A 16,674-nucleotide genomic window follows, 5' to 3' on the forward strand; every position below is an offset into this window, starting at 1 on the left:
ACTCCTTAGCTGGCTGGCCAACCACCCTTGTTTGATAGCTGTCTGCAATGATGATTTTCTCAAAGTTATTAGCTTGTGTAAGATGAAAGACATCATTTGCTCTATGTCGATTAGGAAAGCTCCCGGTCATATGATTTCCATCATAGTTCATCAGATCGGCCGATCCCAATCCAAGCCTAAACTGAACTCTCTCTTTCTCTTTCTGTTTCACTCTTTTCTTCTCACTCTTTCTCTTACTCTCTTTCTCTTTTTCACTCTTTTTTCTCTCCTTATCATATAATCATTATTTCTCTTACGGAGGGATTCTCCGGCAAACTCCGACAAACTTCGACAAACTCCGACAAACTCATGTATATAATTTTTTTATTTTTTTATTTCTCTCTCAACTTTTTCATTTCTTCCACTCTCTCCTTTTTTCTTCTCTTTTCTTCTTCTTCTTCTACTTCTTCTCCTTCTTCACTACACCTTGGTTTTTCTTTCATTTGTTTAATTTTCTTTCACTCACTCTCTTCCTATTCTCTTTTTCCTTTCAATATTTATTGCACCATAATTTTTCTTTTTTTATTTTCTTAATTTTGGTAAACTATTTTCTAAATTTTTAGAAGTTTTCCTGTAATTTTAAATATTATTTAGAATTTTACCTAATTAAAAAGTCTGATTCGATCTAAGCGACCAATCATGAAAAAGACCGATCCTGATTTTTCAAACTTTGGTTTCCATGCCAGATTTTATAGCAAATATTGGGATATTCTTGGTAAGTTCCTTAGTTCATTTTCAACACTCCTCTACCATTCAATGGACATAGGGGTAGACTTTAGTCACCTTTATTCCTAAGAAGAATAATCGTGCCAAGGTTATAGACTTTAGGCCTATTTTCCTCTACAATATTAATTACAGAATTTTGGCTAAGATCCTTGCTAACAAGATTAAGCTAGTCCTAACCTCACTAGTTGGGTATGAGCAAATAGCTTTCATCACTAGTAGGCACATTCATGATAACATATATTTAACCGAGGAAATTACTCACTCCATCAATTCCCCTAACTTTGGAGACAATATGATTATGATTAAAATTAGGGGTGACAAAAATTGACCTAACTCAATAACCCAACACGGTAACCCGACTTTTAAACAAGGTTTAGGTTTAATCTAATCGAGCTTGGGTCATAAATTAGTTGTATTCATATTTATTACATCAATCCAATTAACCCATTTATGACTTGACTCACCAACCCATTTATGACTCGCCAACCCATTTATAAGACAATGACACGTTTATGACCTGACTAATCCAATTATAACCTAGATCCTTCCAGTCCGATTTTGACCAATATCGACTTGTATCAACTGGTTTCAGCCAATTTCGGCCGATCCGTCTTGGCCGTGCCGGCTAAAAATAACAATATCGATTGAAATTAATTTTTGTTAAGATTTAGGTCAAATCTAAAATGTATCTAACCTAAGAGACATTAATAGTTAATGTGAATTGTGGATGTGTACGGTTTACCAGTCATTTGCAAGGGTTAGAAACTAATAAACTTATAATGAAAAATTCTTCTCCTGTTTCACTTCGTAACATAATCATAATAGTTGGTTAGGTCTATCATGGCTTACTATTGGCATTCTTTACGATGCACATATACATACAAACAATGAGGACACTATGATACTACTTCTAAAATTAACGAAGGTTCATGACTATCTAAAAGAATTTGGTTATAATATAGTCATGTAAAAGGAATGGAAACTTATAGTTAAATAAGTTTACCTTTGTATTGAATTTAGTTTGATACTATTTACTCACCAAAACTGATCAATGGTATTGGATTACTTACTAGTTTTTAGGTTTTTTAGGAACAATAAGTAGGGTGTACAATACCATAATCCTAATGTACAAATTTAAGGATTAAACCATAAAGTACATCAAAAACAAATGTTATCCTCAAGTTCCACAGATACATAGCACTTTTGCGCCCATTTAGCTAAGTTAGCTCATTAGCTACATAAATTAGCAGTGATAAACAGAACAAAATCAATCTACATAAGATGTAACTTCAACATTAGTAGTACTACATAACATTCATAAAATGAAACTAAAATGAAATAAGAAGAAACTTCGCAAGTCAAGATTGTAATATCATATCATCTATACTTCCTTTAACTACCATAAAATTTATACCAGAACAGGTCAAATCTATAATTCAAGGACATGATATTATTTATAAGTTAATGACACATAGAAATGTTATATTTTTCCAATCGATAAAAATCTCAATTTGCGGTTTGTAAAGTATGACAAAACATTTGTATAATTACTATGAAACCTTTTCAGATGCCTCAGCCAAGACAACATGAAGTTCTTTGAAGCAGTCCGTCCCAAGAGCCCCATACAGTATAGCAACTGGACCAGAAATACTTGAACTAGGATATATGTGGTCAAATTCAAAAAGCTCAGGCTGCTCAGAAGAGTCAACAGCTCTGTCCATGCATGCAACATTTGTTTCAAGTTACATTGGCTCATTCAAAAAGATATTAAAAAAGTTACAGAAATAGGCACAAAGGCATAATACTTTAACAAAAAAGGAGGCACTTACTGTTTGGCTGAGTTGTTAATCCAAAAGAGAAGTTCAGTAACATTAACAAGCAATGCACTACCCGTATCTACCCAACAACAAATTCCTCCAGAACTCTTGGGATCCATGGCTTTGAGAGAAATCTCCCTATTAGCTTCACTAGTACCTAGTACTGATATGTCATCATCTAAAGGAAATGCAGATAAAGAGTCTTCAGCCAACTGCCTGTAAAGCACTAATCTAGGTGATGCAGATCGAAGAGTAAGAGAAAATTCAAAAATTGATCCCAGGTGTTCGCTTAGAAATGAACGGCCATCCTCAACAATTCTCTGAAGGCAACATTTGGCTGTCTGACACTCAGAACCCTTATCTGGTTGTAGCCAAAGATCAGTGAAGTCCCAAAATAAGTTCTTCCATTCTCTAGAGAGCAATTCACTGTTGGGCAATAATGAAATAACTTCTAGTTATGATCAATGTTCATTCTTTACATAGATAAATGTATATATCAAAAAGTAAAGTTACTCAGCAAGTAATCCTGAGTGAAAACAAGAGACACCATAATTAGCTCATGCTGTGCAGCTATAAATTGCATTGAAAGTAATCTCATCAAATGCAGAGGAACAGAAGAAAATAGCAGTAGTTTGTGTACAAAATACTTATTCTTGAGGTATGTATTTGGAAGGCCATTTCAAAATCATAGCTTTTAACTTTACAAAGCAAAACACAAACTAAATATCCCTCCTAACAGAATCTCCACTTTTATATAAAACACAAGCAACCAATGCATCATTGTCTGCATGCACTGAAGGTAATATATTGCAGTAAATAAGAAACATTTTCTTCTTCCAATAGTACCATGAATAAGGTCAAAACATCTTCTGTATTTCAAGAAGAGATCTCTCCGTTCTATTCTACACATAGAAACACAACTACACAACCAATACGGAGGAGCGAGTTTCGATTCAAAAATTTTCACACTAAAGTAGTGTCACGTTACACTTTAGGATCTAACAAAGGAAGCACAAAACCAAACACACCTGGCTTCCTGCAACAATGGAGTTCCAGGCCACTTCGCTCGAAGCGAGACTTGCACGTTCTTAGGCCGCGAGGTCCCGGCAACGCACAATATCTCAGCAGAGCTCAAGAGTAGCAGCGAGATCAATAACCTTAAAGAAACCCTAGATCGGAGGCGGAGCTCCTCCATCGGAGGATCCTTGACTGAAACTTTCGGTTACTAGCGCGATCGATCCAAGATTCAATGGAAAATATTATGAGATTCCATTCAGGATTCCGGACAGGCCTACGGTTTCGATCTCCGCTCGCCGATCCCGGAAGGATCCAACAGTAGTGGACTTCACCGTCGACTTGGTGGCCGCGCTAAGCCCAGGCGAAGGGGGGTATTTAAGCGAATTGGAATATAGAAGGAATCAAAGTTTATCTGAAGTAATTAATGCTTTGGATCGGTGTACACATTCTAATTGCGAATGCTATCACACGGCTTAGATTGGTTACGTGCTTTGTGAACGACCAAGATCACTCGAAAGCACGTGGCTGTTACTTAGTGGAGCACTTATATGTGCCGCAATGTTACCAAGTACGGTCGCTTAGACTCACTACGTCTTTAAAAATATAAAAATAAAAATAAAAATAAAAATATATATTTTAAAGTAAATTCACTTTGACTAATATGGAAAATTTGTCGCTTAAACTATTTATAACTATCAGACATATATCAAGTTAGCTATTGTTCAAACTCATAAAATGCCACTATATATGCATGCACATGTTTCATATACATACTTTCTTATGAATATGTCTAATGTCATCATGTTTTGAGACAAATAACATGATGTATGTACATATATATTTCCATCTTAGCTAGAAAGTTGATAGTCCCATTTTCAAATAGTTGTTCATCTTCTGCAATTTACCCCGACCTCCAAGAAACTATCTTGGAGTTCTCTTTTACGTCTCATAATTTCCAAATCCAAAATGTGGCCTTATAATGACTAGAAATTGTCAATAAAGTTTTGTTTGTTTTGAATTTAAGATTTTTTTTTAAATTAATTCAGTGATCAAATATTCTTTTATCTTTTTTATATCCATTTAAGGTTACTCTTAAAAAAATTAAGATTAAAAATTAAGATAAACTAATCTGAGTTCGGGAACCAAACAAGGTCTAAGTGATCATGCATAGTAAGTAACCCCTCACATCAGCACATTGCCTATGAGCTCTTCAAAATTTAGCATTCCATTATTATCATCTTGAAAGAGGCTAATGAAGTTTGTATTTTATATTTTATAGTGAAACTTTTAACTATTTTGGTTGTCAAACTTTGTGTTTACCTTCTTCTATCCTATCCTTATCATCAAGCCAATCCTTCACTTTTGAGTGTATGTCTCACCTCCTTGTGCATAACCTTACTTCAGTTCAAATAATTAATTTGTGCATCACTAGATTATGCACCGTGATTTAATTATCACTTACCATTCTCATCGGTGAACATAGGAAGACTGTTATATCTTTGCATGATGTGGGAAACCGTCTTCTCAATGCCATCAGGAGCAACATAAAAGGTTGGCATTGCAGTCTATAAACAAAGAACTAAGATGATGAATAATTTTGCACAATGTTATTTTGAGTTCATATGAAAATTATGCATATTGAATTCTATGTATATTAATAGGATAATTGGATTTGATTCATATCTCACCATGTTTAATATGTATCTATGAAATCTTAATTCTTTTAGATAACTCTAGGGTTGTTATTAGAAATTGAAAGTTACTTTTTTCTTAAATCCATTGGAATTAATGAAGCACGACAGAGCAACAAAATTGTGAGCAGATTGCTTCTAGTAAAATGAGTAAATTAATTGCCAGCAATGTGATGAGGTGCCAGATTTACTATTGTTATTTTTAAATCAAGCAGAGTCTACTCATTTCCTAAGTTAAAATTTAGGAATAATTGTAATCAGAGTCAGTGAACTATTACTATTTTCTGTACACAATTTTTAAATTTTTTTTTTACCACATATATCCCTTAGATTCATAATTTGTTTGTTTAGTTCGGTATAGTTATTTTTTGTCTAGTCTAAGGAGGTACAAGTAAATATTTATAGTAAAGCGGGTATACATGGGTAATAAAAAAGTTTATGTGTATATATGAAAAACGCCAACAGTTCAAAATTTATAAGACAAATATAAATTAAAAAAAATCAAATCAAAACTAATTTTTTTGTCTAATAAACACGAAGGATATTTGTGTTATTTAAGCACGCTCCATTAATTTTCATAGAAAAATTAATAGTTTTAATTTAGTAGTAAGTATATAGATTAATTTAAGACTTTTTAAATTGTATAGATTAATTTTAAGAATAAATATAGGGGAAAAATATATTTAACAACTTATATGGATAAAATGTTTGTTCAGCTCTGCTCTTTGTTGTCATTTGCAGTTCCTTAGTAGCATGTAAAAGGCACGTCAAATGTCCACGACCCATCATTTGAAGCGATTTCTTGGATCCAAACTAAAGCCCGGAAACGGGCCAACAACCTTCTCCCTTCTCTCCTCCTCTTCCGCTTCCTCTCTTACCACTTCCTCCCCATTACTTCAACAAGAACCACTCCCTCAATACCATTTGCACACTATTCCTTCTGATCCTTACATCTATACTAATATACTAATCTCATACTCAAAACAGTGCCTTCAAGATCTCGCCCACTACCCGTTTGACGAAAAGCCCGACAGAGCACAAACCTCCCAAAGTTGCAGGACATTGCACGCCAGAACACTGAGGCTCGGCTTCCATTTGTCCATCAAGCTTGGGCACGCCCTTATAGACCTGTATGCCAAGTCTGGCGATTTGGGTTATGCCCAGAAGGCCTTCGACCACCTCGAGGAACGCAATGGAACTGTTTGTAATTCAATCCTGTCTGGCCACTCAAGGTGGGGTTCTCCAATTGAGGTCGTATGTGCTTTCCGATCCATCCGGTGTTCTGGTGATTGGCCTGACCAGTTTGGCTTTGCCATGGTTCTCTCTGGGTCTGCAAGATTGGTTTCTCTTGATTTTGGCAGGCAGGTTCATTGCGATGTTATCAAAACTGGGTTTGATTCCAATTCATTCTGTGAGGCATCTCTGATTGATATGTACTTCAAATGCGGTCATGTTTTTGATGCTCGTCGTGTTTTTGCTGGGATAAGTAATCCTGATACAATCTCTTGGACTAATATGATTGCTGGTTACACGCGGCTTGGCATGTTTGATGAAGCATTGGAGTTATTTTCAATAATGGAGGAAACAGGTGGAAAGCCAGACCAAGTGACCTATGGGACTGTCATTTCTGCTTGCATTAGTTTGAAAAGACTTGAGGATGCAAAAACTTTCTTTTTGAAGATGCCTTCCCCAAATACTGTTGCCTGGAATGCCATTATTTCAGGGCATGCTCAGAATGGCCTTGATGCTGATGCTCTTTGTTTCTATAAGGAAATGAAAAGCAGGGGTCTGAGGCCCACTCGGTCTACTCTAGGAAGTCTGCTGAGTGCTGTCGCCAATCTAGCAGCCATTGATGAAGGCCGGCAAGTACATTCTGAAGCAATTAGGCTTGGGCTGGATTCAAATGTTTTTGTGGGGAGTTCCTTAATTAACATGTATGCTAAATGCAGCGAGATAAGAGATGCTAGTAAAGTGTTCTACTTTTGTTGTGAACGGAATATTGTTACATGGAATGCGATGCTTGGCTGTCTTGTTCAGAATGAACAACCAGAATACGCCATCGAATTGTTCCTGGAGATGAAGCGACTTGGGCTTGAGATGGATGAGTTCACTTATGTTAGTGTTTTTGGTGCATGTGCTTCCTTGGAGAGTCTAGATTTGGGAAGGCAGTTGCATTCTGTCATAATACGGATTAATTATGATTCGAGTTTGTTTGTTGGAAACGCAGTATTGGATATGTATGCCAAGTCCGGTGAGTTGAATGATGCCAAGGCACAGTTGGAGCTCATTCCCAATAGGGATTGTGTTACCTGGAATGCCATCATAGTTGGACTTGTACATAATGAAGATGAGTTGGAAGCATTGAATATGCTGAAGAAGATGCGGTTGGAAGCAACAGATCCCGATGAGATATCCTTTGCTAGTCTTGTTAGTGCTTGTTCTAACATACATGCAATTGAGTTAGGAAAGCAAATTCACTGCTTGGCCCTCAAGTTCGATTTGAGTTCAAATCACTTTGTTGGTAGCTCCTTAATTGATTTATATGCAAAATTTGGGGATATGGAGGCTGCCAAGAAGGTTTTCTTAAAGATGCCTGAAAGGGGTGTAGTCCCAAGAAATGCTCTGATTGCAGGTCATGTCCAAAATGATAGTGAAGTTGATGCTTTTCGCTTGTTTAGACAAATGCAAGCAGATGGCATATGCCCATCTAACTTCACTTTTGCAAGCATTCTTCCTGCTTGTACTGGGCATCTTGGATTCGTGATAGGAAAACAAGTACATTGTTACACAGTAAAATCTTGTCTTTTATATGCTGATGCCTTCTTAATGGTCTCACTTCTAGGCATGTATATGAAGTCTGAAATGCTTGAGGATGCTAATAAGCTTTTCGTTGAGATGCCCGAGAACAAGGGCTTGGTTTTATGGACAGCCTTCATTTCAGGACATGCTCAGATTGGTTGCAGTAATGAAGCATTGTTGTTGTTCTGGAAAATGCGCAGTTGTAATCTCCACCCAGATGAGGCCACTTTTGCCAGTGTTCTAAAAGCTTGTGCTGACTTAGCTGCTTTAAGTGATGGCAAAGAGATTCACAGCCTCATCACAAAGGCTGGCTTTAGTTCTTATGAAGCCGCAAGCACTGCGCTCATGGACATGTATTCGAAATGTGGGGACATTAGTTGTTCTTTTGAAGTCTTCAAAGGATTGAAGAATAAAGAAAATGTAATCTCATGGAATTCTATGATCTCTGGGTTTGCGCAAAATGGTTATGCAGAGGAAGCACTTTCTACATTTCAAAAGATGCAAGAGTCACCGGTAAAGCCTGATGATATTACTTTCCTTGGTGTTCTCACTGCTTGTACTCATGCAGGTTTAGTCCTTGAAGGTCATCATTTTTTTGACTCCATGACCAGAGAATATAGAATAACTCCTAGGGTGGATCATTATGCTTGTCTCATTGATCTCCTTGGTCGTGTTGGCTATCTTAAAGAGGCTCAGAAACTCATTGATGGACTACCCTTTGAACCCGACAGTGTGATCTGGTCTACATTTCTTGCAGCTTGCAGAATGCACAGGGATGAAATAAGGGGGAAGCTTGCAGCAGCAAAGCTCATTGAGCTGGAACCAGATAACTCTTCACATTATGTATTGCTTTCTAATTTATATGCTGCATCTGGTAATTGGGTTGAGGCTAAGATTGTCAGGGAAGCAATGCGAGAAAGAGGGGTCAAGAAGTCACCAGGTCGTAGTTGGATTACAGTGGAGAATAAAACTAGCTCATTCATAGCAGGAGACAAATTCCATGATGATGCCAATGACATCTATGAAGTTCTGAAGGATTTGACTGGCACAATGAAAAAATGTGGCCATATTGTTGAACATGATTTAGTCTTGCTGGATGAACTTGTTTTAGATCTTTGATAGTTCCATTGCCTACCCATTTTAGAAGGTGCGCTTGGAAAAACTGTTCTGAAGAACTTCCTCTGATAGAAAATATTTATTTGAATGAATAGAAGTATTAATACGGCATTTCGGATATTTGATGTTCAACTCATTTCTTATATCAATTTGTTTTCTAGTTGAACTAGTCATTTCTTTTTAGGTCAAGAGCCTAGCCTTTTTGGTTTCATGCAGTTTCTTTATTTCTTGAAGATTCACTTGCTCATATTTTTGGTTTCTTCTAGCATGAGATATATGTTAATGTTGTCGGTTATAAGTATATGCAATTTTACCATAACAATGGAAAAGAAAGCTGATGCTGTCTTAGTCATTTTTTTATGAACTTTTGGTAAACTTGGATATTGTTGCAGTGTACATTAATTGCTTTTTTTTGCTTCTGTCTATGTTCACCTTGTTTCTTATTGTAGTTAATGTTGATTTTGCCAAGTATTCACCTTGTTAGTGTTACTATGTTGTATGAAGCATGCACATTATGAAATTAATCACTTATTGTTAACCATGAGATCATTTAAAATTTTAAATACTCATTTTGTTTTCCTCAAATTATGAAATTAATCACTCATTGTGCGTTCCTTTTTATTTTCGTTTAGCTTAGTACTCTGCCTTTTTTTCAGCTCATAATAGCTTGTAGAAAGGGGAGAGCTAGCATCGAAGACCTTGAGAAGTTACCAAATATGATTTTTAAGGTAATATGTACATAGTTTCTTCATTTCTTAGGGAAATATCTTCATGACATGATTATCTGGTTAAGTTGATTCTGAAAATTCCATTATTTGTATAATTTCGTAGGTGACATCTTGACCTTCAGAATCCTTCAGAACTTCATAGATGTTTTCAATCACGAAGAAGATGCAGCATAAGTTGTCGATGGCTTTGCACTGAAGTAGCAGACAGAAATTCTTCAATGTAACAAGTGAAGAAGTTATATGAACTTTATTGCAAATGTGACTGTACACTATTAGAGGTAATCCACTTAGAAACTTATTCAACTTGCAATTCTTTCTATTGGCTGTCTAAGATAAATCTGCTAATTCTCCTGCTTGCCTTCCTAACCTATTAGATAAAGCCAATTGCTGAGATATCTGATAAGCAGCTAGTACTGGCTGATGCAAAGTTCAACTTTGACAATAATGCTGCTTTTAGGCGGAAGGAAATATTTGCTCTCTGTGAGAGGTACAACATTGATTATGGTCTTTCTAATGAACTTGTTGACTTAATTTGTACTTTTGTTGGTTGAATGTTTGTGAGCAAAACAATATCCTCTTTTTTTTTTCACTGTATGACTTAGAAGCTTTCACTTCTGATTTTCCCGCTTTTCAATTTTACCAAATATTTCATTGATATTTAATATTTACTTCCTGTTTTCTTTTGCAGATTCCTGCTGCCAAAGCAGTTTTCTTGATGTTGGTCAGGATGCATCAGAAGGCCAGGTATATATTGCATTTGAACATCTAGGTGCTCTTTGCTGTATGGTTGCCTAATCAAGGTTTCCGTCAAATGACCATGTGAGTACAGGCATGAAAAATTGGAGTTGTGACGGTGAAAAATCGTCTACGGAAACATCTTGATTTGAGATTTCTTCATATATTTGTCCCTTATAACATCCAAGATTTCTTGTGAATGCTAACTTCTATTATATGATTCTTGCTCAGGTCGTGGAAGCATTTAAAACATTAACATCTGATGACAGAGTGAAGGCTATTTTGGTTAACATTTTTGGAGGAATCGTGAAATGTGATGTGATAGCAAGTGGAATTATCAATGCAGCTAAACAGGTTTATAGTTTATATTATGCTTATTTCTAGTTCAACATGCAACCACTATTATCACTTTTACTAATTATATCTATCAGAAAATTTCTAAAGTTTTCTTGTTATTTAAAGTATTAAAGTAAATTCACTTTGACTAATATAGGAAATTTGCCATTTAAACTATTTATTACTATTAGATATATGTCAAGTTAGCTACTGCTCAAACTCATATACATACATAATTTCTTAAGAATGTGTTACATATACAGATTGGAAAGAAAAGAAAATGCCACTATATATACATATACATGTTTCATACTTTCATAAACATGTTTCATACTTTCATAAACATACTTTCTTATGAATATGTCTCACATACGGAGTGCATCATGTTATGAGATAGTAACATGATGTGTATATATATATAATTCCATCTTAGCTAGAATGTCGATCGCCCCATTTTCATATAATTGCTCATCTTCTGCAATTTATTCTTACCTCCAAGAAACTTTTTGTACCATTTTGCAGATAATTTTGGAGTCCTTTCTAGCGTCTCATAATTCACATGATAGAGCCCAAATCTTAGAGTGTAGCCATATAACCACTCAAAATTGTCGATGAGAGACCATATGAAGTAGCCCCTCACATCAGCACCTTGCCTACAAGCCGATCAAATTTAGCATTCCGTTATTATCATCATCAATATTTCCTCCATCCATATTAGATGATACTCTCTCTTGAAAGAGACAACTAATGAAATATAAATCTTATAATTTATAGTGAAAATTTTAAATACTTTCATATCAAACTTTCCATTTACCTCATGGCAGTAGCCAAAGATGTGAGGTAGCTACTAAGGAATTCTATCCTATCCTTATCATCAAGCCAATCCTTCACTGAAGTGTATCTCTCACCTCCTTGCGCATAACCTAATTCAGTTCAAATAAGCATTTTAAGCACAATAATTTGTACATCGCTAGAGTTTACACCATGATTTAATTATCACTTACCATTCTCAGTGATGAACATAGGAAGATTGTTATATCTTTGCATGATGTAGGAAACCATCTTCTCCATGCCATCGGGAGCAACATAAAAGGTTGGCATTGCAGTCTACAAACAAAGATCTAAGATAATGAATAATTTTGCACAATATTATTTTCAGTTCCTATGAAAGTTATGCATGTAATATTTTTTTTCTGTACCGGTGTGCCGATGGGAAGCCCATTTCGTTCTCCAGTGGTGAAAACAAACGCACTCCCTTGATTAGAATCTCCTATTCTGCATGGGGAAAACATGCAGTCTTTTGCATACAAAGTGGTATAGTGATTAACTCCAATGAAGTCCAACTTATACTTCAACTTCCTTCGATCCTCAAAAGAGAACGTTGGTAAATTTGAGCCCAATACCTGACGCATTTCTGGGGGATAGTCTCCGTAAATTATGGGATCAAGAAACCTGCAATTCAAGCAATATTATCATGTAAACGAGCAATTCTTAACCTCTTACAAACTATATCTGTAAATCCAAATACAGAAACGCTACATAGTATTTACCATGGACAATCAAATGACAGAGCTCGCTGAGCTGCTAATCGATCATTTGGTATATCTCGAAGGGGCTCGAACCACACAGCTGACAGTACAATGCCGATTGAGCCTCCTTGTTTCACCTACGAAGCCAAAGATTCATAGTCTAAGAGCTATAGATAGATGTTAGATGTTAAAAATACTGATACATTCTCTTGCAGTGTAGTTATCTACCTGATATTTCTCTTTATATATTTCAGCAGCAGTTGCATGAGATAATATTACATTGTGCGCAGCAACATATGGCTCTGTATCGGAATCGCCATTAGGGCAAGTGCCAAATGGCTTTGAGCAATGGTTCGGAGGAAAGTTTCCCCTTAAATAGCCACGTTTCACGAAAACATTTGGCTCGTTAAATGTGCTCCAATATTTTACTCTGTCACCAAATGCTTTGAAGCACACTTCTGCATAGTATCCAAAGTCTTCCCTGCATAAGAAAAGAATGAAATGAGGATGTCAAGCTCTTGTACGAGTCTTTCTCAAATTATGATACTAACTTAGCATGCATGAATATATAGGTCGATACAACATGTGTGAGGTGAAGTAAAGAAAATATACTGTATCTCTGAATTCAGCCATGCGCCATATCGAACTTCGAGTTCTTGCGGAATATCATAGTGATTTAGTGTAACAAATGGTTGTATTCCTGATCGAATTAAACAGCAACACAAAAATATTTAGTAACTTAGTTTCTACATATTTATTTTTATGCAGTGATAGCTAGAAGATAGGTGGTACCTTTGAGCACTAATGCATCAATTAGTTTATCGTAAAATCGGATGCCTATTGAATTTATCTCCCCAAACCTACCTCCTGTTCATTCCATATAATTTCCTCCATAAATCTGAATCAAAATTTGCACGAATAATATAAAAGATAGCATATATTATTACCACATCATGAGCAATAACTCACTTGGTAGAACTCTAGACCATGATATGGAGAACCTATAGGAGTTCACCCCAAGGGAATGCATCAATTCAATGTCTTCCTGTTAGTGAATCAGATAAAGTCAATTTTCCACCTATATTCATGCCAGTAGTACAACTCTAACATGAATAATTTGCTCACCATGTAACGATGATAATGGTCATCGGCAATATCTCCATTGTCACCTTCCTCGATGTTACCTTTAGTTTTTTTATAAAAAAAATGAAAAAGAAAAAAAAAGAGAAGATAATTGAAAAAGAAATGATTTAACTTTATAACCTTGCAAAAAGAATATAATTAAAGTCGGGAGTTATAAAAGAAACGAGAGAAATCAACAGAGGTAGGGGTGAAAATGGATCGGATACGGATCGGATGGTGTTCAACCCATATTCGGATCCGTATTTTTAGTTGATATTGGACGGATAGCAAAATTTAAAACCATATCCTAACTAAACGGATACGGATAATTTTCGGATAAAAGATTGGATCTTAAACGGATATTAATTAAATTTAAAATAATTATAATTTTTTATTTAAATATAATTAACATAAATTTATTAAGAGTTTTACAACAAATAAATTTTTTGTACGTCAAATATATAAAATTAGAGAAATTAATCTCTATAAATAATATATAATGTATTATTAGTAATAATATTAATACTTACTATTTAAATAAGCAAACTAAAAATTGTAAATCATTTAAAAAAATATGCGAGTAAACGGATATCCGATATCCGTATCCGAATCCGAAAAATTTATCCGACCCGTATCCGAATTCCTATCCGAATTTTTTTTAAAAATTCTATCCGTATCCGTATCCGAATCCGAGTCGGATAGAAATTTGTTATCCAAATCCGATCCGAGTCGGATCGGATAGTGGGTCGGGTCGGAGTTAATCCGACCGTTTTCACCCCTAAACAGAGGGCATCTGATTGCAATTGACATAAGCGTTTCGTGCGCAGTAAACTTGTTTATTTTCCGTGATTGGTAGGACAAAGTTAGGTATATAATTAGACAGATAGGAATTGACATCTCATATTTATTCTATGAACTACATATTACACGTTTCATATTATTAGTCATGATCTCAGCATAGATATTTATTTCTTGGTTTTGTTGTCGATTTTTTATTCCTCAGACGTTGTAGCAAAATATTGCATAATTAATACCTTTTTATATTCTCATGTGTTAGGCTTTCATCTTAGCTAATATTCACTATCTTTCTATATATATTATTTCTTATGCCATACACAAGTAATTATATATTAGAACTATTAGAAAAATATTTCACTTAATTTAGGATAGTTAAGAGCTAAGCCCCGAGCTTAATTAATTATTCTTATTTTATGGTCTTAATTTTTTTAAGAGTCAACTTGGTTAAATATATATAAAAAAAAGGTGTTTAGATATTATACCGGATTAGAGATTTTTGAACCAGAAACCCTCGTAAGATTAAAAAAAGAAGAAAAAGAGACTAGCTGGTAGTTATTCACTTATTTGGATCCCTAATTAATTTATTGTCTGTTCCTTTTGACAGTTGTACATAGGCTTTTATTGACGTTATACCTTGACTTTTGGTCCTTCTGGCTGTTGCAGACATTAAAGTCAAATAAGTAATCGGTTCCTTCTGGCCGGAAGGAAAAGGGACTTCGTAATTTAATGACATTAAATTTTTATTTAGTTTATAATAATAGATTTAGTATGCATTATTTATATAAATTACGTGTATTATATTATAATAAAATATGCTTCAATTTAATATATATATATATATATGCGACTAAATCAACACAGAACCCCTTAAAAAAGTTGTTTTTTTTCTCCTGAGAAGAAAACTATACACAAGTGATTAGACACTTACCTGGAATGTGGGTGAACACGTCCCAATTGCTTAAGCTTTTGTTACCTTCTAAATATGCACCTTCAATCTAATATTCATAATGCACTCATATTAGTTTAAAGAAAATCGAAAACTCTCTCTCTCTCTCTCTCTCTCTCTCTTGCATACATGATGAAGAAGATATAGTGAATGAATCTACCTGATAAGAGGAAGTCGACGTCCCAAAAAGAAACAATGGAGGAAAGTCGCTTCTTTCTATGGCAGCAACCAAGGAGAGCACACCAAGCAACACAGCAAGCGCCATGTAATACTTCTTACTCTCCATATCTTATCCTTAAGATGTCTCAGAAACGGAAAGTAGAGGAGAGAGAGAGAGAGAGAGAGAGAGAGAGAAGAGAGATGAACGACGTCCTTCTCTTTGTTCTCATTTATAGAGAAGAGGTGGTCTGAAATAGTTTGTTTAGAATCCCTATCACGGAAGATAAAAGAATCTTACCTAGCTCACGGGTTAGACCACCCATTTTATCACGGAAGATAAAAACATCTTACCTAGCTCACGGGATAGACCACCCATTTTTGCCACGTGTGCTAATGTTTCATCTCCCGGCGATGTGAAAATAAGTCAGCGGTGGTTGCTTCCTCCAAGGAAGTTAAAGAGGTTTGATGAGTTATGTCGGAGTTGTACGTGGAACCTACGAGCCACATGTTTAGGGGGATACATATAGAGATAGTCAGTACTTATCCGTGATATTTATTCCTGGTCTACTAATCTAGATGGATAACTTATAAGTTTGTAATCTACATATGTTTCCCGTGGATTCTCGTGCTACACGGTGTGACTTAGATGGCATCCCTCTACCTAATTCGAAATATGTCGTGAAAGGAGCCGTTTGACCGGATTGGATCTCCTTAAAATATTATTTATTATATAAGTTTGCTTATTAATTTTACTATTAAAGAGAGTTTAGCTAAAACGTTCAACCGTTTATTTCTAATATTAATCATATAGAGAAAAAGAAAAATCTTACGTCTCTATCTCAGTTACTCAAGAGTTACTGTTTTATTTAGCTTTCCATAGACTGTAGAATTGTTGAATTATTTAACAATTTATTATTTATATAAATTGTTGAATAATTTAGTAATTTTATCTGAATTAATTCAAACAGATTTTTTTTAATAATAAATTTGATGAATAAACTAGAACGGTAAATAGTTTATTATGGAGGCTTATATGGGTACAATTATATTTGATTCTCATTTTTGTGAATATAGCTAAATGAAGGGGCTTATTTATAAATATGCACAAAGAGGACG

The 16,674-nt window shown here is 35.1% G+C and overlaps 4 protein-coding genes across 6 annotated transcripts in view; 2 read left to right on the plus strand and 2 right to left on the minus strand.

The window, feature by feature from the left end:
- LOC140764011 (UDP-glucose:glycoprotein glucosyltransferase) overlaps positions 1–3,982 on the minus strand; it is a 28,897-nt gene extending 24,915 nt beyond the window's left edge. The window contains exons 1-3 of the mRNA XM_073102421.1: positions 3,611–3,982; positions 2,595–3,008; positions 2,325–2,478 (exon numbers count right to left, since the gene is read on the minus strand). Coding sequence (XP_072958522.1) covers positions 2,325–2,478; positions 2,595–3,008; positions 3,611–3,777 — 735 coding nt within the window. The 5' untranslated portion in view covers positions 3,778–3,982. The remainder of the gene's footprint in view (positions 1–2,324; positions 2,479–2,594; positions 3,009–3,610) is intronic.
- Positions 3,983–6,019: 2,037 nt separating this feature from the next.
- On the plus strand, positions 6,020–16,674 carry LOC140761917 (pentatricopeptide repeat-containing protein At3g09040, mitochondrial). 3 transcript variants are annotated; one of them, XM_073099450.1, is made up of 7 exons: positions 6,020–9,236; positions 9,862–9,933; positions 10,037–10,211; positions 10,308–10,420; positions 10,622–10,752; positions 10,900–11,022; positions 16,633–16,674. In XM_073099450.1, exon 1 carries the CDS (start codon positions 6,062–6,064, stop codon positions 9,206–9,208), a length of 3,147 nt encoding a protein of 1,048 aa, XP_072955551.1. In that variant the 5' UTR covers positions 6,020–6,061; the 3' UTR covers positions 9,209–9,236; positions 9,862–9,933; positions 10,037–10,211; positions 10,308–10,420; positions 10,622–10,752; positions 10,900–11,022; positions 16,633–16,674. The 3 variants fall into 3 exon arrangements, with proteins under 3 accessions (XP_072955551.1, XP_072955550.1, XP_072955552.1); XM_073099449.1 differs by lacking the exon at positions 16,633–16,674 and having other exon boundaries at positions 10,900–11,063; XM_073099451.1 differs by lacking the exon at positions 16,633–16,674 and having other exon boundaries at positions 10,622–10,677; positions 10,900–11,063.
- On the plus strand, positions 10,174–11,052 carry LOC140762580 (succinate--CoA ligase [ADP-forming] subunit beta, mitochondrial-like). The gene is made up of 4 exons (XM_073100454.1): positions 10,174–10,197; positions 10,308–10,467; positions 10,622–10,677; positions 10,900–11,052. Exons 1-4 carry the CDS (start codon positions 10,174–10,176, stop codon positions 11,050–11,052), a joined length of 393 nt encoding a protein of 130 aa, XP_072956555.1.
- LOC140761918 (beta-glucosidase 18-like) lies at positions 11,213–16,027 on the minus strand. The gene is made up of 12 exons (XM_073099452.1): positions 15,560–16,027; positions 15,382–15,448; positions 13,659–13,717; positions 13,503–13,578; positions 13,326–13,400; positions 13,146–13,233; positions 12,762–13,014; positions 12,555–12,670; positions 12,204–12,456; positions 12,009–12,111; positions 11,819–11,927; positions 11,213–11,657 (listed from the first exon to the last, which is right to left on the minus strand). Exons 1-12 carry the CDS (start codon positions 15,683–15,685, stop codon positions 11,438–11,440), a joined length of 1,545 nt encoding a protein of 514 aa, XP_072955553.1. The 5' UTR covers positions 15,686–16,027; the 3' UTR covers positions 11,213–11,437.

Source organism: Typha angustifolia, chromosome 7 (assembly GCF_048772165.1).
Source record: "Typha angustifolia cultivar Huaian chromosome 7, ASM4877216v1, whole genome shotgun sequence".
NCBI classification, from domain to species: Eukaryota; Viridiplantae; Streptophyta; class Magnoliopsida; order Poales; family Typhaceae; genus Typha; species Typha angustifolia.